Here is a 22,657-nt window from a genome sequence, read left to right on the forward strand (position 1 = left end):
CTTGCTGATCAGGCAATGGGAAAAGCTCTGGAAGTGGCCCCACACGGTTTTCCATTTGACCCCACTGATGTTCCCAGTCAGCTGAAGCAGTGCATCCAGCACCCAACTCCACTCACCTGCACAGACTCAGAACACTCTGTGGCTATTGAACCAGCATTTTCCAAGAGTGATAAAAATACCCAAACCAGCTCCTTTTCTGTGAGGATGAATCTGCTTGGTGCTGGAGATGTTTGTTAGCACCACAAAGAACTGCAGGATAGCATGACCCCAGTTGCCCTCACATCCACACAGGTCTTTCTTTGCATAAATAGGCATTTTTGCAGAGGTCTTAAAAATACCATCTTGCTCTGAAACAATTGCACAAACTCCACACAATGGCCATACATGTAGCTGCAGAAAGACTCAGCACGGGCCTGCTGCTTGTCAGAGCCCCCTTGCCCCTGTCACTGAAAGTACACTTTGAGTTTCTACCTGTCTCAACACAAAACCCATATTCTCTGCAAACATGGAAAAGCAGAGCATTCCCTCCTGCATTTCACGCCTTACAAATGGTGGACAGAAAGGTCAGTTGCATCACCTTTTCTTTGTGCCTGTGCTGCGGTAAAATAACTGTGCAACTTAAGATGATGGCAACAAAACCTTTGGGGATTCTGGAATCAGTAAAGACCCAATGAGGGTCTTTAAAGACCCAATGAGGGTCTTTACTGATTGCCACTGGAAACTACTTGCAACATGGAAACTACTCACATTCACACCAAACTTCAGACTTCCAAACCCAACAAAATAACTGAGAGGTCAAACAGACAGGGATGAGACAAACAAACACTTGCATTGAGGTACAGCAAGGGAAAGGAGCCCTTAGCACACCACCTCATCTCTGAAGGCAGGATCTGCACCACTCGCGGGGATCCGTGCGCAGCCAGCAAACACTGGATTATTTTTAATGCGCTTGGAATAAACGTGTGCTCACAGGGAGGCCTGGCATGAGGGGCCCAGTACCGTGAAATCCCCACGTGAGCCCTGTGGGGAGATGTAAGCAGCACATAGTGGAATATAAGCTTTACACAGTCCTCTGGGAGAGGCAGGTGCCACCACCAGCCAGGCCTGCCATCTCAGCCCCAGGATGTTATGTCCCCACTGCAGGGTGTGATGTCCCCACGCGGTCCCTGGAGGTACAGCTCACTCTGGCCGTGCCTACAGGAGGCCCAAGCCCCACGGACACCCAGGCAGGAGCAGGTGGCCCTGCAGACCCACCCCAGCGGCCATTACCTGCTGAGCCCGTACTCTGGGGGCGGCTGGTAGCGGACGAGGGCCAGCTCTGCCCGGGCAGGCTGGGGGCCGGCGTAGGCGGCCTTGAGGACATCTTGTGAAGATTGCTCGCCGTAGAAGAGCCCGTGCTCCTGCGCCTTGCTGCCTGGGGCTGCTGCCTTGCCTTTGTAGGGGTACTCGGGAGGCGGGCCCCGTGGGTCCGTGGCCTTGCTGGGTTGTGGGGCTGCCTTGAAACCCTTCCCACCTCCTGGGGCTGGGGGATGCTGCTTGGCCCCATTCCTCTCCAGCGAGAGCTGCATGATCCTCTCGCTCAGCGAGCGGACATGGCCCTGCTTCAGCTCCTTCAGCGCCTCATCCTTATGCGCCTGCCCGCTGTTGGCCCGGTTCACTGTCGGCCTCCCCTCCGTCCTGGACTTTTGGCCGGAGGAGCCATAAAAGCCCGGTGTGGCGGCGGTGGCTGGTTGTGCGGGCTGGCCACGGAAAAACTGAGACTGGGCCTTGGCCTCCTCATAGGTGGGGAGCTCCTCGGTGCCGTGCGGGGGCTGCGGGGCCCGAGGCTGCTTCTCCATGGCAGCACCGTCCCCCTGGTGCTCCTGCCCCTGTGGTTCCTGCCGCCCTGACGGCTGGACCATTGGCAGGTCTTCAGGAGCAAGGTTTTCTGCGGAAGAGAGAGTGCTGGCAGTGCTGTTGGAGGGGCCGGCGCTGCCCGTCGCCTGGTGCTGTATGGCCAGCAGGTTCATGTTCTCGCTGGGGTTGCCATACCTCAGCCGCTCCTGGATCAGGCGCTGCAGGACGGTGCCGGCTGCCACCTCCTCCGCCCCTCGCATCTCCGCCTCTGGCACACGGCGGAAGCTGGGCGGGCGCAGGGTGCAGAGGGTCTCCTCGGCTGGGCAGGGAGAGAAAGGCGGCCATTAGCTCTGCTGTCCAGGAGCTCTAATTCCCCCCGTGTTTCTTCCCTTCCTACATCCCACAACGGTGACCCCGTGCCCAGGATGCACCCCATGGGCAGTGTCCTGCCAGGATTCCCCTGGCAGCACAGGGGTCATGGCTGGAAGCCAACAAAGGAGGCAGAGCACTGCTCCCTGCTCATCCTCCACTCGTATATCCTGTTTGGCAGTGACCCCTAGGAACACATTCCAGTCCTTTCCCTGGCCTTCCCCTCCATAATATTCCATGCGTTCAGTGCCCACAGCTCTGAACCTCCCTCTAAGTCAAAAACAGACATTCCATGTCACAGGGAAATTTGGTATTTTCTAACCAAAATGGTTAGGATAGGATAGGATAGGATAGGATAGGATAGGATAGGATAGGATAGGATAGGATAGGATAGGATAGGATAGGATAGGATAGGAGCCTACAATGGTTATCTCGTCCCACTGCTTGGCCAATTCAAAGCTCAGAAAAAGTTAAGCATTTTATTAAGGGACTTGTCCACATGCCTCCTTAAACACTGACAGGCTTGGGGCATTGACCACCTCTCTAGGAAGCCTGTTTCAGTGTTTGACCTCTCCCTGGAAATGGCTTGCACAACTTACAGAGGCAGCCTGCATGGCAACACCAACTGCTGTATTTTTGAGAGCCAAAGGTGTAAGTGCCATGACAAAATAAAATGTAAAATGTAAAATAAAATGTAAAATGTGTCACAGAAAAACAGTGAAACAGAACTGAAAATCAAATGGTCCTAAAGGTCTGAGAATAATATGTGTTCTGGCATCTTCCTCTAAAAGTGCAACTCCCCTTGTGGCTGAAAACACTATTTCTAAGGCAGTCAATACTAACTGTTGCAATTTTACAAGGAAGGCATTACGGTTATAGATGTAATGCCAGCTTTTTTTAAAAAAAGGACAGATTAGCTGCATAACACTAACACAGGCTAGTCAAGTTATTCAGAGTCAATGGCACCATGTTTGCACTATATATGCAGTGGGGCTTGCCTGGAGCTAAGCAACAAGAAGCATGCAGACAAAGCTCTCAGGCACATGGTGTGATTCTTGGGGTGTCCTGCATAGGGCCAAGAGTTGGATTTGATGATCCCAATGGGTTCCTTTCAATTCAGCACATTCTATGATTTAACCACGGCTAAGACCTCTGGAGTCTCTCCCTCCTGGAGCCCTCCTTCCATCCCAAAAGTGCTGTAAGATGTCTATCTGAACACTGAGCTCAGACGAAAGTTCCTGAAAGACTCCAGTGCAGACAAAAGCGAGAAGAGTCTTCCAATGTCCCCAGGCAAGAAGGAGGTGCTTTCTGCAGTTTGGCTTCTTGAGGTCACTCTTGGCACCTTTCTCTCTCCTGCTGTTCCCAGTTCTCAGAGGAGTTTGTCAGGACTTACATTTGTTTTTTGGCATTTGAAAGCAGTTTAAAAGCAAACTTTCTCTTGAGGTCTGGTCATTTCCCTGAGGTTTCATCAGTTACTACACATGCTGTGGGATAACTTATATACAACCCAGATGCCAGAGGGAAGGAAAAGCCTTTGACGCTTAACAACGATAAGAGGTAATTTCTGCTAACACTTCTGCGGCAAAGCCTTAGAGATGACTGCGGGGCTCAAGAGGAAGAGAAGTTTCCCAGGGTGTTTCACTCCACACCTGCACTAGCAGTTACACCTCTCCTGCTGTCCCTGTAACAATGTTATCTGCCCACCAGCCTCACCCTGGGGTTGCACCCTGGCCACCAGCTCTCAGAGGGTCTGTCAGCTCCTCGGGATGGTGTTTGAGGCAGGAAGATGCACAGACACACAGTGCATCTCCATCTACCTGTCTGCTCAACAGCCTGTAATGTCCCTGTAACCGCAGGGTCATTTTCAGCTGCTTAAAATGCCCCTGCAGTTACAGCAAACTCTTGCTGCTTTGTTCATGTTATCACAGCACACAGAAGCCTCATCACACTGGACATTTTCGCAGACAAGCAATAATGTCTCCCCAAAACACCAGAAAGCTCACAGTCTAGGTTGTTAGACAACACCTGAGAAAAGCCTAAGGAAAGGGGATTAAGCCAACATCACACAGTCAAGGCAGTTCTTTATAATATATCAGGATTTCCACTTCTGTGCTAGTCATGTTATCATCCTTATATCTGGGAGGTGTACTTTAAATGGCCTATTATTGAAGTCCAGAAGGATTGACCACAGTGATTTTCCACAGTGCTATGGTCGTGCTCCATCAGCAAAAGAGCCATGGAAATTGGTCCAGCTGTGCAGTGAAAAGCAACCATGTCCAGGACAAGTGGAAATGATGCACCCTCCACAACTACAGGTGACAAGTGATGGTGGGTCACAACACACAAGTCAAAGATAACTTTGACTATACAAAGAATGAGAAGCTGACCTTCAGCTCTCTAAATATTACTTGTAAATGGTTTAAACTGCTCAATTTATACTGTGGGAAAAACCTGGAAATAGATGCATTGGATTCACACAGAAGTGTGGCCATGCACTTACCAGCTTTTTCTTTGGCACTGATCACTTCAGCCGTTAGCGGGGACACTTCATGCCTGCCAGCAAACAACTGGTGATCCTGGTAGAGAAAGCCAGAGTCTTCCAGTACCTGGACTGGGCTGGTAGGCTTGTAACAAACAGATGTGGAGCCTGTAAAAAGAAGAAAGGAATGCCAGTAAAGAAACTGCATGAATGACAAATGTGAAGCCATGACTTATGACAGTAGTCCAAAAAAATTTCTTGAGCGTGGCTATGTGCTGAGAAGCCCTTCTGAGGCCAGTGAACAAACCATCTCTTCAGTCTGCACTTCCTAAATAACACATTCGCTCTGAGGAACAAGAGGCAAAACACCAAGTCACCAGTGCTGTTTCATGCATTGACCCAGTCTGGCCTACAAGGTCCTCAGTCCAGGTACAAAGAAAGAGCGAACAGTGAAAAGTCACAAGCTCACAAATCAAGGCATAGCCCCAGGACATGAAATCAACAGAGCCATGGTAAAACTGAACAAGGGAGTGGGTAAAAAGAAGGAAAGGTGAGGACACAGCCACACATTAAATAGGACTATAGTCTGGGAAAGGTCTTACCACAAAATCTGCTCATGAGTAATAGTTTAGCAATACAGAAAATTGCTGAGACATAAAATACAACCAGTGCTATCAAGGGAGAGAGTTTATAAATCACTTTTTCCAGATGTTCTTAATACAATAAGGAGAGGATGTAGCTGGAGGGCCATGGGAATCTGTGCTGCAGACCAACTGCACGGGAGCTGATGGAGACTGTGCTAGTTTGGGCTAGGACAGAGTTAATTTTCTTCTCAGTAGCTACTGCTAGCTATGTTTTGGATTTGTGCTGGAAACATTGTTGATAATACAGAGATGTTTTAGTCTCTGCCGAGCAACACTTACAGAGCATTAAGGCCTTTTCTGCTTGCAACTTGGCAAACAACAAGGCTCATCCTAAATCTCTTCTCAGGGGTGCTTGTTTTAACAAACTGATACAAAACACATCACAGTAGTGTTAAACCAGGAATGATATTGGCTTGATCCTGTATTTCAAGCCACAAATGACATTGGCATAATCCTACAATTCAAGAAAGCTACAGACTGTACAGGGTCCAGGGGAGGGCCACAAAGATCATCAGTGGGGTGTAGAACCTGTTCTGAAAGGAAAGGCTGAAGGAGTTAGGTCCTTTTTCCCCAGAGAAGAGAAGGCTGCGAGGGAGCTCTCAGTACAGTCTTGCAGCATTTAAAGGGAGGCTGCAGAGAGGACAGAGGCTCTCTTTTCACAGGGAGCTACAGTGAGAAGGGGCAGCAAGCACAAGTTGCACTAAGAGATGTTTTATCTTGACATAAGGATGAAACTTTTCACAGTGAAAACAATAACTCACTGAACAACCTCCCCAGGGATGTGGCAGACTCCCCGTCACTGGAGGTTTTCAGGATGTGATTAGACACTGTCGTACATAATCTCATCTAAATTGTCTCCTTCCCTCAAAAGGTTAGATCAGATGATCTGCAAGGTCCCTTCCAACTTGGTCTGTTCTACACTTATGTCATTTTTACTTTCTCATTTTTCAGAAAACTTACTCATTTTGTAAAGAGAGGCTCCTTGAGGTTCAAACCCTGGAAATGAGCATCTCCTGGCTGCAAGTACCCTGGCACAACAGGCACACAGCAGGCTCACTCTCCATCCACCCCACTGGCTGTCACAGATTTTAAGCTAAGGGAATGGTCATCAACCTCCATCACCAGCCACTGCCAAGGACTTGCTTGGGACTTGCTTGAGACTTGCTTGAGCAAGAGACAGAGTACTCAAAGTGGCACCACTGATGCATCCAGCCATCCCTGTGGGGCAGGAAGCCCACAAGCATAGGGATCCACAGCATCTCACTCTGCAGGAAAAACAGCTATCCACGAATGACCTGGATTTATTAATCCTGACTGCTTGGTTTGTGCTCAGCTAACTGCATGCTGCCTACATATATTACACAGGTCATCGCTAACCCCATGCAACTGCATGGAGCAAGGCAGCAGGGGGATGACAAGGGGGTAGGATCCTGCCTCTCATTTCTACAGGCATGAAGATACTATTTTCTTCTGTGCCAAGAGGAGAGGAAATAGGCATTTCTGTAAAATGTTAATGAATTCATCACTTTACCATTCATATTATGCATGAATGTGTATAGCAGTTATCTATATTTAGAAAGCAAGAGGGAAAGATTGCTTGCTTGAGTAGATCTAAGCCATATATGTACGTGAAAACAAGCATAGGAGACTGGTCTGTAAATTGTGCTGATGCTGACACAGACCCAAGAAAAATCTCAAGTACTCTAATTTCCAAAATTATTGGCCTATTCTGGTAGAGAAGTGGATTAAAGACACCCTTCGTTGCTCCTCCACACACAGAGTCCTGCCTTGGAATTTGGAATCCTGTATATTCAAACCCAACCTTGTTTTATGAATAAAAAGCAGATTGGGGTGAAGCAAAGAAAACCTACACACCCAAGGAAGAAGACAAGCAGCTTCAAGCACTACAGGCAACCTGGGCAGCCAGCAGGTACTGGCTTGGCCCCACCACTCACCAAGCAGAATTCAAAAGAAATAAACTGTTAGTAAAACTGTACCCTCGCCTTCTGCATTTCGAGTCTGTAGGCACCCTTTGGTCACGGTTTCAAATTTTACAAGATGGAGAACAAAGACATGGCTTTTTCTTTAACAGGAGCAGAAATTCTCACCTAACCATTCGTCCCTGGTTGTCATAGCAGAGCAATATTCTACTAAAATCAGGACTGGTAAATGCCAGTATCTGCCAAACTGTTCAGTTTCTGATCTCTGCAGTCAAAATCAAGTAGCCCCAATACAGGCAGAAACTACTGGACTGTGCTGTACCCATACTGAGGTTTTATCATCATAAAATGATGTCATGATGTTTTATGATGTTAAAAATGATGTAACAATATTTTATGTTTGTTCACAGTAGGTTTTAATAAAACGTCAGCTGTAACTGACACAGAAAACCAGTCTCTGTGTAACACAGAAAACAGTTGCCAATAGATCAGTGCTTGGCACACAGCCACAATCCAGGTCATGGGCAATAAGGCACCACTTGAAAGCTTAGTGGAACCTCACAAGCCATTTGGAGCAAGGCACAAGCTTTATTTCTTTTTCCCCTTGTTGTCACTGGAGCCTTCCAAATCCCAGCTTCCGTCTCTGAAGGGAAAGACTTTATTACATCCAGCTCTGGCATGGTGTAAGGCACCAATCCAATGGTCATGGACTTGTTCCTTTCCCAGACCTCCTCATTCCTCTGCAATGCTCACCAGAAGACCAATTTTCATCCCTATAAAGATTCCTAGTGCCAGAGCAGTGGTGCCCAGCAGCCAGGAGTTAAGAAGCCAGTTGAGGGCAACCTAGAATGAAGATCATCGCCCTGCCAGGCATGTGTCCCTGGGGAAAGGCTTTTTACCCACATCTAGCCCAAACAAGCCACAAACCACCAGCTGCTGCAGCTGCTGCCCCATGTTTTGTGACAGACACTGCCAAGAAGAACTGACCTCATCATGCCTATAGGTGCCTGCAGGCAGCTGCCAGCTGCGCTGTGCCCTCTGCTCTCCCTCTCCCAAAGCCAGCCCAGCCCCCTCAGCCCCAGAACACCAGGATGCAGCCCAGTCCACAGACATCACTGCCTTCAATTGCCATTGAAGGTAATGATGTTTTCATCATTATGTCTCTTATAGCCAGCTCTATAAGACATGAACAAATTTCTGGCCCAGTTCAGTCCTTGCTAAATTGAGTAGCCTGCTCCAGGCCTTCATTTCTGCATCTCTACCAACTCTCCTACATCTAAGTGACTGCCTGACACCAATGCATTTGTTCTCCTTTTCTTTTAGATAAGCATGCATTCCACTGTACAGAAGCAGACGTACAATCCTGGAGGTTACTGCACAGCAGTGCAATTCATTTGAAGATTCAGAACTATTCAAATGAATCAGCTGCTAAGATTAACACCAGACAGTCAGCCAGGACCCAGAGACAGTGGAGCAAACTTAAATATTTCCTGTTTCTGATGTGGCTTTAGTCTGGTTTTGAAAAGGATCTAAAGCAAACCACATAGGAAGCTCATTGCTCTGACATGAGAGGAAAGCCATGTTTTTAAAGCAGTAACAGCATCCCCAAGAAACAAATTTACAAAAACAATCAGAGAAGATGGTTTACTTACTGCCAAACTGTACTACTACTCTCATCTTCAGCAAAACACGAGAAGATGCCAGTTGTGAAAACACAGCTTGCTGCTATTTAGAGGCAATACCTCAAGGCAGAGCCCAGGTAATGAGTTTCTGCATCACACCCACTGCCCACCCAGGTAACATAATGTCACTGCCCACAGCACAGCCCATGCTGCTGGCATGTATGACTCCTCCTCTACCACCCAAAAGCCACCCAGCCAAACAAAACCACAGAGCTGATCTTCAAAAATTCCTCTTTCAATCTGTACCTTACTGACCAAGTGGTTCAAAAGAGGCTGAGGTGTTTCAAATATGATCCTAAGCAATCATCTGAAATTAAAAAGTAAGTAAGGAGGCTTTACACTTTCCTATAAACCCTGCCACAGTATGCAAGGGAAGTCCAAAAATGACAGGAGAAAAATTACATCATCTCCAAGCCCACATCTGCCCTTCTGTATCACAGCCATGCCAAAAAGGAGGATAAATACCTTATTCGCCATTTAAAGTATTTTCTCTGCCCTGCTGCTGCATAAAAATTTCAGGTCAAAAAAGGAAGAGAATTATTTAAGGGAAATAACAAAAGGACAGTAAAGCACTCCATGGTCCAAAGGGCTGCACAAAGGCTGTGCCATGAATTGCCCAGGGTGGACCAATCAGTCCCTGCAGTGGGTCACAGGGACCCTCTGTCGAGGCTGGACACCCCTCCATGTGCATCCTGGCCTATGAACCCTACTTTCTCTCCTAAGCATTGGCCCAGTCTTGGGAGTAGGGATTGCCATACCCCAGCCACACAGCCTGCCACACTCCCAAAGGTGGGAGGAAGATTTCCGTTTCCTTTGGCACAGAAAAAAATAACTTGGTTTAAGTATAAAAATTGGACTCATAACAATGTCACAAGGGATGATTTTGGTACCTCCAACAGTGCTGGGATTTTTTTGCAGCCACAGCTCCGATGAAGTGCAGGGGCTCAGGCAGCCACAGGTGATTGTTTTTCATCAGCAGCTCCCCAGTCAATGCACAAGTTTTCTAGGTCACTTCTGGGGTAGCTGACTCATCCTCACACCCCATAATTCTGCTTGTGAACCTCGCATCCACTGCCAGGGCTCCTGAGCCCTGCGAGGACTGAAGAAGCATCACTAGTATCATTTCCACAGGAGCAGAGCAATATCTTGCAGGACAAAAATCCAACATGCATAATGCACACCAGATGTGAGCAGCACCTCTCATTTCCCACATGAAAGCGAGAGAAGCTGCACCCCTGTGCCTGGCAGGATTATCAGACTGAGCTACGCCTCCACAACTCACTGCTCTGGGGAAACAGATCCTCATCCCAGCATCAGCACCAGGATCCACTCTGTGCTATCCCAATGCTCAAGAAGAGTTTCTGGAGTCACCCATCCTTGAAACTGTCATTTCACTCTCCAGAAAGTGCACTGCCCAAGAAAACACGAGCAAGACTAATGGGAATAGGCAACAGAGTCAGCCAAATCCTGTCTCTCCCAAAGAATTGTGCTAACACGTCCAAATTTAACTGCCTACCAGGATGAACTTTCTCCATGAAACTTCAGCCTCACGTGCTTATTTTCATATATGCTTCCCTTCAGCAAAAACCAAAGCAGGGGAGAATAAAACCTATGAAAGAAGCAAAGCAAATGCGCTTTGAAAGCAGCTCCCAAACCTGGCATGAGATCAGATGGATACAGGAAAGAGTGGAGCCAAGCCTGCCTCACTGGGAGATCCCCTCGGATGCCCACACTTCTCTGCCTTCCCAATGGAAATCATGTGTGCTGGCATGTAGGGGCAAACAGTGCCCATCATCACTCTTTCATCTCAGATGGCAACAGGTTTTATAAAGCTAGAATAACATGCTGGTTTTTCCCCCCTGACCCAGGCACACCCCAGAAGAGAGGCAGGATACAGGCAGAGTATTCTCATCACACCTCCAGGTGCCAAACATTACCTGGGCATTAACCTGATGGAGGAAAAGATGTATATTCCTTAGGATGCTGTGTTAGGCTTTGCAAAAATATGTGCATTTTTAAGGTCTCTCTATATTATAAGCTACACATTTGCCTTCACAGCTATAACATTGAGTCTACAAAAACAGCCAGCCCAAATTTATTCGAAGAATTGAATCAATAATTGAAACTCTTGCTTTGATCAAAGTGCCAGTGGCACAAGGACGACTCATGTCAGCACGGCTGCTCTGAGATGAAAGGATAAGTATTATTCAGAGCTGAAAGTAGGGGAAGAAACTCTTGGTAAAGAGTGAAATACAAAGGCTGACATGGAGCTCGTGAGTGAGACAACACTTCTGCTACAGCCACACCACTTGTCAGCCCAGCAACTGTCTGCAGACATTTTCACTACGCTATAAATTCTGATTTCCAAGCAATAAAAAAACCTCCAAGATAAAAATTCATCACATAAATTCTTAGGGAAGGAAATCTTGTTCCACTGGGGGAAAAAAAGCAAAATCATCAATCAGCTACAACTTACAGACAAGACACTTGTAGAGCAGGAGTTTAAGCTGTGATAAATTTTGCTGTACTTACTGCCTTTAAAAATGATCACGTTACAGAAAAGCACTGGTATGGTCCGTGTCACTCTGATATTTAAGCCCTTCCATTAATTAACCAGAAGTGAAATAGGACCCAGGTCTGTGGATCATTCAGTGGTAGTTCCTTGTTACTTCAGGCAACTATGTTATAAAATTCCCTTCTTGAACTGAATAAACAGCATCCCGAAGAAGAGGAATTTTTTCACCCCATTTGGAGGAGGTTTTGGGATCTCTCTTCCTCAGACACACACAAATATTCCTCTTGGTTCCCACTCACAGTCACAGACATTGCTCTTTATCCATATTTTTTTTTTTTTTTGCCAGTGGTGTCCTTTAGGTTAAATAGCTTTCCCCCTGAGTCATTCCCACAAGCTTGCAGTGTACAAAGGAGCCTGGGATAAGGACAGAACAAAAATAGTACAAAGGCTGTACAGTACTCTCTAACTGAAAAGGCAGGCATTGAACTCTATCATATGGATTTCTAGAGTTTTTCCATTTTTTGAACACAAGCAACAAACCATCCTAAGGATCTACAGTTCTTCATATGATCTATGTGAAGAACTGCTAAGATAACCCTAGACTAAGCAGAGTCTTTGCACAATTCTTAAGTGTCATAATTTAAAGCAAAAAGAAATTAAACCTTCTTCCCACCAGAATATATATTACAATTATGATCCTTCCATTATTAAAACATTACATGTAATTTATATTCAGCCACTTTTAAAATGCCGAAATTTAATAAAGGTGTTATACGTAGAAATGCTAACAAGATAATTGCCTGTAGCTCTTGCTCCCAGATGGCTCAGCTCAAATTTAGAACAGGGAAAACCACAGCAACAGCCACCAGTGTGGAGCCATCATACCAAAGCCAGCCTCAAAATGGTGCTGGTCACAAGCAGAAGGACACATCCCAGGGAATGGGACATGTCACTAGCAGGGACCCTCTGTCCATCCCAGGTAGCCACCATAGGGAGGAATTTCACTAAAAGCATTTAAAATCATTAAATCATTCATTAAATTAAATTAACAATGTCATTATTTTCCAGCCTGAGACTGATCACTGGAGTTACTGTTGTCTAAAGCACGTTTATATTTGTGTTAACCAACATGGTGAGAGCAGATAATCCCAAGTGCTGCTCAATTATTTAACCCCATGCTATGTGTCCTTGAGACATGCCATGCCCCTGTAGATCACCCTCCCCTTGGCTGGTGCTGCCTTGACACGTGCTGGCTGCCTTTGCCTGGTTTGCACAAAAATGAAATGACGTGCTACAGCTTCAAGATGTAGGGCAGACATGCATCAGGAAAACCACAGCCACACACCGTGGCTGGACACATCTGACCTGGACAAGGCCACTGGAAGCCAGCAAATGCTGCAGGACCTCCTGCCACTGATGGGATACACCATTGTGTGGCCAAACTCTGCTCTCGCATGCACCAACCCAAACCTGGAGCAGTTTCACTGGCTTCTACAGATCCACCTGCGATTTACACCCACAGCAGCATCTCACCTACTCAAAAATCATGAAAATGACCAAAAATGGACATATACATTTCCTAAATGCTACATTTGGACAGAAAAGTTGCCCTAAGAATTTTTTAGAGGTAACGTTGTTCTTGTTATTATTATTTTCTGCTTCCATCTATTTCTACTTCTGCCCTGAGTGGAAGGCAGGCCGTTCCATTTAAAAATTCAGGACACAAATGGGGACCAGATTACATATATCCCAAAGCTGCCAAAAAGCAATTGCTATATGAAACCAAAAGTCCTCCTGGGATTTTTCTCAAATCCGCAAAATATTCCCGAGCACTAAACTTTCCACTGGGACTATTACATTAGCAGATAGTCTGTGTGTGAAAATCCAAGTATGCAGCTATCCTCCTAATGGTTTCCAGGACAAGAAGGCTGCACAGGGCACACACTCCTGCCTTAGCACCAAATAACATTTATACCAGACCTGGCCTTTAAAGCGAGTTACATGCCTGTCAGTGAGAAAAAAAAGGCACTGTGGACTCTTTCCTGAAGGAAAGCTGCAATGGTCAGCAGTAACATCTCCGCATAATCCTGAAACACTCGTGTGCACAGAGTCTGGTTGTGCCTGACCCTCTCCAGGCTGCTGCTGGGATCCCTTCCAACCCCCTTAGGTGTGTCTTTGCGGGAGAAATGCAAAGCCTTTGGCTCTGTGCTGGCGTTTCCTCACATAGGAGCTCCTGCAAGGAGCACCAGAGCTGTATTCGTGCATCCGTTGCTCCATCCAGGGACTGATGTGCAGAGGGCTTGGTCCAGATCGCCGTGGGAGGCCAAGACTCGGAAACTGCCCTCAGGCCTGCCACCAATCCTGAAGATATCTGAATTAGAAGAGACCACACGTGCCTCTTTGGACTGAAGCTGCCCTCCTCCAGCAGCTGAGTGCTTTCCAAAAGAAGGAGGAAAGCAAAGTTTCCCCTGCAAACACTGACAGAGAGAAAAGGGGAGCAATGGACATCAGGACAAATGAGAATGGACATGCAGGTGATTGGGGGGGGTCCCAGTGGCCCCACACAGCCTGGGGAAACTGGGAAGCCTAGCGCCAGCAGCACTGTGGGGCACACATCTCCCCTGTTTAACAACCTAGAACCAGCCTCCCCAAATTCATCTCCTCACACCACTGCTCCAGTCGTGGCTGGGGATGAGGAAGGCTGGGCAGGACATGGACCCTCCATGCAGGGCCATACCACACACCCAGCACAGCCTCAGAGAGGGTTTTACTATGGGGTCTTGCCCCCCCCGCACTTGGACACTCCTGGATAAGGTATTTATAGAACCCTTGGAAAAGCTTTTCTGGCCATTAGAAATGATTAAATATATATACACAAATATATATGTATAAAAGTAAATATATACACTTCGTCCGTATTTTATTTATATACCATATACACAGCCATATATGTCTACATCTATGTAAATATATAAAATACATAAACAAACATCTACATCTATTTAGATATATATTTAGCATCTATATATAACCATATACATGCACACCTGTTAGCAGGAATGGCGCTGCCAGCTAGCTGTGCTCAGGAAAATTCATAGCACTCATGCTCACTGCCACCCTTCTCTCAGGAAGCCCTTAGGCTTATTTCTTATTTCTATACATAAAATGACATAACCTGAACTCAGTGGATGCACAAGAAGGGCCTTGCAGACCCTCAGCCATCAGATCCTTGTCTCTGCCAGCAGCTGCCCACAGCTCCCGGGATGCTCACACAGCACCAGGAAAGAGAAAAAAAAAACCAACAAAACTCTTTCCATCGAAAGAGGAAAAAGCCCAGGCAGCGACCTTCCTGTACTTAAAGCTATGAATCACAAAACCTGGCAGAAGGATTTGGGTTAAATTCACGTCGTGGGGGTTTTTTTTGTTGGGTTTTTTTTTTTTTTTTTTCCTTTCAATGCTGACTTAATTTTTTTTTTTTTTTAACCGGAGTTTATCTGCATGGGTAGGAAGGTTAAATATAAAAAAGTTCCCTCTCACCATCCTCCTGCAACAACAACGTGAGAAAGCTCTCTCCCGGCGTGGGAGGCCCCTCCCGCGTGTCCCCTGCGGCCGGCGCTGCCGCCCCACGCCCCCGCGGGACGGGACGGGACGGGACGGGGCCGGTGTCCCCGCTGGGTGCTCCGGGGCCGCTCCGATGACAGCCGGGCGCGGGGACCCGCGGGGACGCTGCGATCGCTGCTGCGGAAAGGCAGCGGCCGCTCCGAGCGCCGCTGGAAACATTCCCCGGCTCCCGGCCGGCGCTTCGCTCTTCCCGGGAGCGCCGGGGCGGCGGACCCCGGAGCGTTCCTCCCTCAGGATATACTGCGGACACTCCGCTCCGAACGGGGCTGTTTCGGGCGCTGCTCTGCCTCCCCGGAGCGGGGAAGAATCCCGGAGCGGAGGAGCGGGAGCAGCGGCGCCGCCGGGCCGGCGGCTCGGGAATAAGGGAGCGTCGGGCCGGCTCAGCACCGACCCGGCCCGCTCCGCACCGCCTGCGGGTCCACGCAGCCCGGGGCGGCAGCGGGGTGCGCCGGGTCCGGCAGCCGGCGGAAGGCTGCCCAGGCCTTCCCGCATCCTCCCGGGAGGGCACGGCAGCACTCACGGGCGGGCACGAGAAGCGACATCCCGCCGCGGCACCCCGCGCTGCCCAGCACACACGTGGGCACGGGCACCCGCACCCCCCACGCACAGACAGACAGACACACGTGTGCGCGGACATGCACGCACGGACACGCAGCCGTGCGGGGACACACAGACGCCGTCTCCCTTGCCCGCCATTACCTCCGGCTCCGCGCCCCGCCGTCCCCGGCAGCACCGCTGCCATCCGCGCCGCTCCCCGCCGCCGCCGGGCGCGCTCCGCCGGCCGCCGCGGGCCGGGCCGGGGCGGGACAGCGGGGGCGGGACCGCCGATGGGGCGGGGACAGCCCATGGGGCGGGGACAGCCGATGGGGCGGGGACAGCAGCGGTCCGGGCACCTCCCGGCGCGGGGCGGCCCCTGCCCGCCCCTCTCGGCCCTCCTGTCGAGGATTGGGGCGAGGCTCGTTCGGGGGACCCTGCAGGTTGGAGGGTTGCAGCCCCATCCGGAGCCACTGACGGCACCAGGGTGCGGCCGGGGTGAGCCTGTGTGGCAGCACGGCTGCCCCGCCTCATGTCTGGGGATGCTCGGGATCTAAATCCCGACCTGGAGACTGCCACAGACTCCCTGGTGCCTTGCGGGACAGTTGGTGGCGGTCCCAAGCCCGTGAATTAACTCTGGGCATCCTCCTCGTCTCCTTGAGCATGGGGGAGTCGATGGCTGTCGGGGATTGACCGGGGATATAATTTCGTTCCTAAACTCAGCGCCGCATTCCTGAGCACAGCCCCCTGCCCTGCTGCCCACCTGCTCCATCACACGTCTTTGTGGTTTGGCACAGCAGCTCCACGGGATGAGCGTTCATTAGGGCGGGAGTGACCCACTGCTGCATCTCCCCAGACCACTCCAGCCCTGTTGCCAAGGGTTTGACCGAGGGGACGTGGCAGAAGAGCTGCTCTGGTGTTTGCACAGCACTTCATTCCCATCCCTGCAGCCGTGATGTGGGCACAGACTGGGTGCAGCAGTCCCAACACACTCCATTCCCAGCACTGCCCGGTAGGGTAGGCATCTTATGGGATGAGTGGCACTGCCAGGACACTGCTTGGGTTGCCCCATCTCAGTGCTTCAACCTCTTTCAGTCCAGCAAGCTGCCTAATGATGCCAGGATTTTCTATTGTATTTGCACTTCTTTCTCCCAGGGACTGATGGTGCCTTCTTCCTCCTCAACACTGTGCCAAATGGATAGAGACAGGTAGAAAGAAACGCAGCAACAGGCTGAAGAAGAAAACACTCACTGTCACCACAGCCCCATAAAGGGGCACAGCAAGACAGGAGCTGGCCCAGACTGGCCACAGACTGGATGGATGCAGAGAGGACTCCCAGCAGCTCCAGGCACCGGGAGAGTGCTGTGGTTCACAGCAGCCTGAGGCATTGCTTTTTTGCATCACAAAACCCAGCTTTGCTCAGAGTTTGGATTTTGCTCAAATGCAAGACAGAGGGAAGCTATAGGATATGGGAACAGGCAAAGAAGGAAAAAATATTCTGTGGTGAAATCAGGTTCCTCAGTTCGTGCATCTCAGCATCTCCTATGACAGATGTTACCCCAGAATGATGTTTGCCGTGTGAGCTGGGCATCCTCAGAGGTGCCCTTCCCTCAATGCCTGTGTGCAAGGCGAGGTGCCAGCCAGGTGCTGCAATGTCTCTCTGAAGCTGTGAAACATCTTTTACCTGTCTCCGTGAAGTCGCCTAATACAGGCTGGGGTTGTGCTCAAGCAGGGGAGCAGTGAATTGAAATATGCTGCTTTTGAGGTGGGGGGGCAAGGGGAACCATCACATCATTGACCACTTCAGGAGAAAAATTACAGGCTTAGGGTACCATACTTGATTAGAGATAGATGTTCCATTCCTTGTCATCTGCAGATGCCCTGAGTATGTGGGATAAGATTAAGCCCAAATTCAGGTTTTTGAATGCCTAAATCCTCTGCAAAGTCATGGAGAACCATGGAGAACTCTAACAATAGAGTTAGACACCTCCGTCCCCAAGAGGAATTTGCCTTGGATTTGTCAGATTTTCCTACCTCACATAGAGAGGTTAGCTTTGCTTATAAGCACAGGTGAACCATGAGCCAGCTCAGTGGTAAAATGAAGGTGAAATTTTGCCCTTGCTTGTTAAGTGTGGCAGATGAAGTGGGATGAGGGCACTGCTGTCCAGTGAGTCCACTGAGTCCAGCTCAAAGTGCCAATTGAAGCACTACTTTTTGTCATGTTCCAACTGCATCATTTGGTTGGGCAAAATGGGACACACTATTTTGGTTATTCTGCTTCCCAGTCTGCGTAATGGGGGCCTGGAGCAATCTGGCTGTACTGCCCTTGGCCAAGCAGACCCAATCTGTTCAAGGGCTTATTTTTGTTTCTCATTCTGGCCCTGGGGTTTGTGCTCCCCTTTCACCTAGTGCTGCATAGTGATCAGTGGTGATTTTGGTGCTAAAAGAACAAATATATCAAGAAAAAAATTATCTGCCATCTTGTCTTTCAGTAGAATTACAAAGACCTGGTGAACCATGCTGTTATGATCCCAAGGAAAAGACTCCTTTTTTCTGCTGAAGTAAAAGTATGGTTTCAATTTTCTCTCATGTTATTAATTTTCTGGTGCGTATTTCCACATTATTTTCAAAATATCTTTTCCTGTTCAATTCTGTTTTGTTTCGATAAACCAGTAAGTGGCCACAAAGGATGGCAGATTGTAGAGGGAGTTCTCTAACCCCTTGTGGTTTGATACATCTGATAACCTCTGGGGAGCTGTGTCTGCTCAGGAGGGCAAGGCAACCACCACCCAAGCTTCTCTCCTTTGCAGCTCCAATATTTTAATAAATTACATATGTAATTTGTTTATTTATATATTTTATTAAAATATATTGTTTGGTCAATTTGGGAATAGCTCCGATATTTTAATATTTCTTTGTGTATTTGTTTGTTTGTTTGTTTGTTTGATGTCATTCTAAGGAATTTGGTGCAGGAAAGAAGTTCGTTTTTCGCCCCTTTTGGTTCTAACCTGCTCAACCAGGACCAAGTGCCACCAGAATTCCAATTATAAGATCAGGAGATATGATATGACAGTGTCATCTTTTTTCATGCCTCTCTCCTGCTTCTCCCTGGTAGCCATGGGCTCAGGAGACCTGCATTATCCATACATCTCATGTCTCTTATACCCTGCTAGGGAAAACAAACACCTTTCATGGATATCCCAAGCATTTTGGTGAGCTACATGGGAAGGGAGAAGCTTTTCCAGCTTGGTCCTTAGCAGTCCCCTGCATCACTCAGCCCTGCACCATGCCAAACACCTGCTGGCTGGGGAGCTCTGGGCAATTGCTGCTGACAGAGCTGGGGCTGGAGCCCTGAGGCCCTGCAGCAGGGACGCAGCCATCCCAAGCCACGAGCGCACACGGGTATTGATGCTCGTCACATTTGCAGCCATCCATGCGTGTAATCCCACAAATTCCAAATGCTGCAAGCAAACAAATAATTGTCCCGCTCCGCCTGACACTGAGGCAACCCCAAATGCCTGCACACAATTCCACTTCTTGCTGTCTCTGCTGCTTTTAGCAGTGGCTGATGGTCAGAGTGAGGGGTCCAGCCCCTGGGGATGGTACAAATAGCTGCCCTGCAAGAGCTGAATCAAGAAATATGAATACACTGCATAGAAACTTCCACCCAGGAAAATTTAGCAAATAAAAGCCACAAAGCCTTTGACATAAAAGATGTTCTTACCATATCTCAGGTGGAGAATACCCTCTCTCTTCTTGATAGCTACAGGCTTTACCTGCCCTGCAGAGACTTCTAACTACTGGGCAGAGGCAGATCCTCTTGTGGCATTGGAGCACCACTTTCTAAATCACATCTGCAAGAGGTTTTCAAGTAATCTTGTAACCTGGCAGCCAGTAAACTCAGCTCCAGTAGACCTGAAGCCCCAAAGGAACCCGTCCTGCTAAATAATTAGCCACTGTTAAGATTTCTACCATGACAACAGAGTACATTTATCAGATCGCCTCTGATACGCATTTCATAGGCAGCATTGTATTTGGAGGCAGCAGAAATATCTCTGCACATCTGTTTTTCCAGTTCTGCCAAAGAGCTTTCATTTTTCTCTAATAACTTGACCTCTTTGGTTTCTGGCAGAAGACAGCTAAGCAGAGCACTCCCTCCCTGGATTTGCTCCAGTATGGGATGAGGCCAGGACAAGAAAGAAAAAACAGCTGGATGGTTATGAAGCAGTGGGAAGAAACAGGGCAGGGACCAGGGCTTTTTCTTTCCTTCCCTTTTATATCCAATGGGATTTAGTTTCTGGGCGTGTTTATTCCCCAGGCAGACAGTATCACCAAAGCAATATTTCCTGCAAGCCGCTGTTGTGGGGAACCTTCTCCAGCAGCTGACCATGCCCAGGGTGCACTTATAAATAGCACAGCCAGCTAATTCCTCCTCTGGTCGGCTGTCGGGAAATGTGAGGCGCGGGTCCTAGGGGTTTCCACTGATATATTGCATCTTCTATACATATTCATCTCAATTTTGGCAGAGTGAGGTTCATACCCCCCGCTCCCACTTTATTTTTCCATTTCATCACATTCTCATTACTCTACCCAGGCCTTTCTGCTCTGGGGGCTTTCACCTCGCATTTTTTATTCCGTCTGCTTCCTTTTTTCTGATATTCAATTAAATCATCTTTAAGCAGCAAGCAGAAAAAATACCAGTGGGGTGGGAAGGAGGTAGAAAAGAGAGGAAGGATGAGGAAATGGAAAATGGGGAGAAGACATGCCAAGCACGGGAGAGACAGAAAAGCAGTCTGCATATGTTCCTCTCTATGTTGGGATAGTTTTTCTCTCCCTGATCTCACTTTCTCCATAGCCAGAAATTCCACCTCAGGATCTGCCAAGGTGAAAATGTAGCATTTCTCTGCTGGGCCACAAAGCGAGTGTGAAATGTTCTGTTTTAATCATTTACAGAACAAAAGGAACACAACAGTCACCATCTGATTCATATCTGCTGAAATCCAGCAGCTAAAGCTGTGAGAGAGGAGATGAAGAAAGGAAAGGGTGGTTTGTTTTCTTTCTTTTTTCTTCTGGTTAGTCACTGTTGACCTAAGACAAGGAGGACCACACTGGATTATTGCAAAGTTTGAGAGCTCCTAGTGTCCCCTCCAGTAGATGACTGCAAAGAAAATACATAGAACATTAAAAGTGCTGTTTGCTCTAGTACATGATCCCATTTCCCTTCCTGAGCCAGAAGGTTTAGCTACGTCATCAAATTTGAGAGCCCTTCATAGACCTTTCTCCCATGATGTTCTCTAATCACTTGTTGAGCCCATTCATACTTTTTGCACCCTGAACATTCTGTGACAACAAGCTGCACAAGGGAATTGTGTGCTGAGTGAAGATGTACTTCCTTTGGGCTGTTTTAAGCCTTTCCCTCTTTCACAGAATCTCAGACTGGTTGAGGTCAGAAGAGGCTCTGCAGGTCATCTGCTCTGACCACCCTGCTCAGGCAGGACCACCTAGAGCTTGTTTCCCAGGACCATGTCCAGGTGGCTTTGGAATGACTCCAAGGATGGAAAGTCCACAACCTCCCTGAGAAATATGTGCCAGTGCTTGGTGACTGTCATGGAAGAAAACTGTTTCCTGATGTTCAGAGGGAACCTCCTGTGTTTCTGTTTGTGCCCATTGTCCCTGGTCCTGGCACAGGGCACCACTGAAAGAGTCTGATTACAACCTCCTTACAACGTTCCTATACATATTTATACACATTGATGAAACCCAGCTCTCTCAGCCTTTGCTCACAGGACAAGTGCCACAGTCCCTTCATCCCCCTTTTGGCTCTTTGCTGGACTACATCCACTATGCCCATGTCTGTCTTGCAATTATTTACTTCTATGCCGTTCAGAATTCTTGTACTGCTACTGTACCTTCCTTCAAGCATCTCTTTTCCACCTAATTCAGCTGTAGTTTACTCAGAGCCTGCTTTCATGGAAGCTGCTCTCTCCCTCAGTCACTTTTGCCTCCTTTGCCAGGTACTTCTCCAAGGAATGTCAGAAATGTTCTTACTGCACAAGGTACAGGTGAGCCATGCACTGACTTACACAGAAGAAGACCACAGAGACGTTTTCAAAGGTTGGGCAGGGCAAAGCAGATCACAAATCTTTAAGACAAGGAGAGTAAAAAGAGCTAGGAAGGGATTTCCCATTCATTGTTAATTCCATCATTGGAAGCTTTGGAATCACTAACATTTTTGCAAACATGTAGAAAAGGAGAGTATGAGAAACATCCAGCCCAGATTCAGCAAGAACAGAGCTGTCAGTCTCATCTGAGCTGCTGCAATGAGGTGATAAACCTGGCAGATGAATGAGAAGGTGCAGATGCTGTATGCAGTGGTGTATAAGTATGACTTCAGGTACTGTGCCATATGGTGTCACTATACGCAGGATAGGAACGCCGGGGCTACAATAAAATATGAAAAGATGGATGCATGTCTGGTCAAAACTTTTCTTAAAGATTAGTTACTCATTGTATGATGTGATGCAAAAAACCTCTCATGAATCTGGTCCCAAACAGCACTTCCACAAATGACACAAAATCCAAGGACAGCTTTTTATATTTGCAAGCTGGGACAAGCCAACAGAAAGCTGGACACAGGACTAGCGGTCAAAGACATGATGAGCAAGAAAAAAGGGATAGACTCCACTGATCCTCCATTGGATGCCCCCTTCAGCCCCTGCAGAGTGGGCGAGAAACTCTCAGTCTGACCCTTAGAAGGCCTTTTTTCTGTTTATGCCTGCCTTTGGCTTAAATTATGGAAATCTAATGAGACACTGAGGAAACCACTCCAGGGCAGCAGAGCACGGGGGTGAGTTGCCTGGGAAGGCTGCTAGGATGAGTTGGTCCTGCGCAGAGGGTGATGTGTGAGCAGGAGCCACGATCCCTGCCTCCAGGCAGAAGTGAGGTGTATCTGTCTTCCTGCAGTCCTGCTCAAACCTGCCTTTCTGTGATTTTTATCCTGATGATGCTTTATTACAATACTGATGTTTTGTCTCAGC

The 22,657-nt window shown here is 48.2% G+C and overlaps 1 protein-coding gene across 1 annotated transcript in view; it reads right to left on the reverse strand.

Annotated features, from left to right (window-relative positions):
• Nucleotides 1–15,914, reverse strand: part of AMOTL1 (angiomotin like 1) — a 54,405-nt gene extending 38,491 nt beyond the window's left edge. The window contains exons 1-3 of the mRNA XM_064409487.1: nucleotides 15,786–15,914; nucleotides 4,706–4,852; nucleotides 1,270–2,155 (exon numbers count right to left, since the gene is read on the reverse strand). Of these exons, the coding sequence (XP_064265557.1) occupies nucleotides 1,270–2,155; nucleotides 4,706–4,852; nucleotides 15,786–15,828 (1,076 nt within the window). The 5' untranslated portion in view covers nucleotides 15,829–15,914. The remainder of the gene's footprint in view (nucleotides 1–1,269; nucleotides 2,156–4,705; nucleotides 4,853–15,785) is intronic.
• Nucleotides 15,915–22,657: the final 6,743 nt, after the last annotated feature.

Source organism: Passer domesticus, chromosome 2, assembly GCF_036417665.1.
Source record: "Passer domesticus isolate bPasDom1 chromosome 2, bPasDom1.hap1, whole genome shotgun sequence".
In the NCBI taxonomy this organism is placed as follows: Eukaryota; Metazoa; Chordata; class Aves; order Passeriformes; family Passeridae; genus Passer; species Passer domesticus.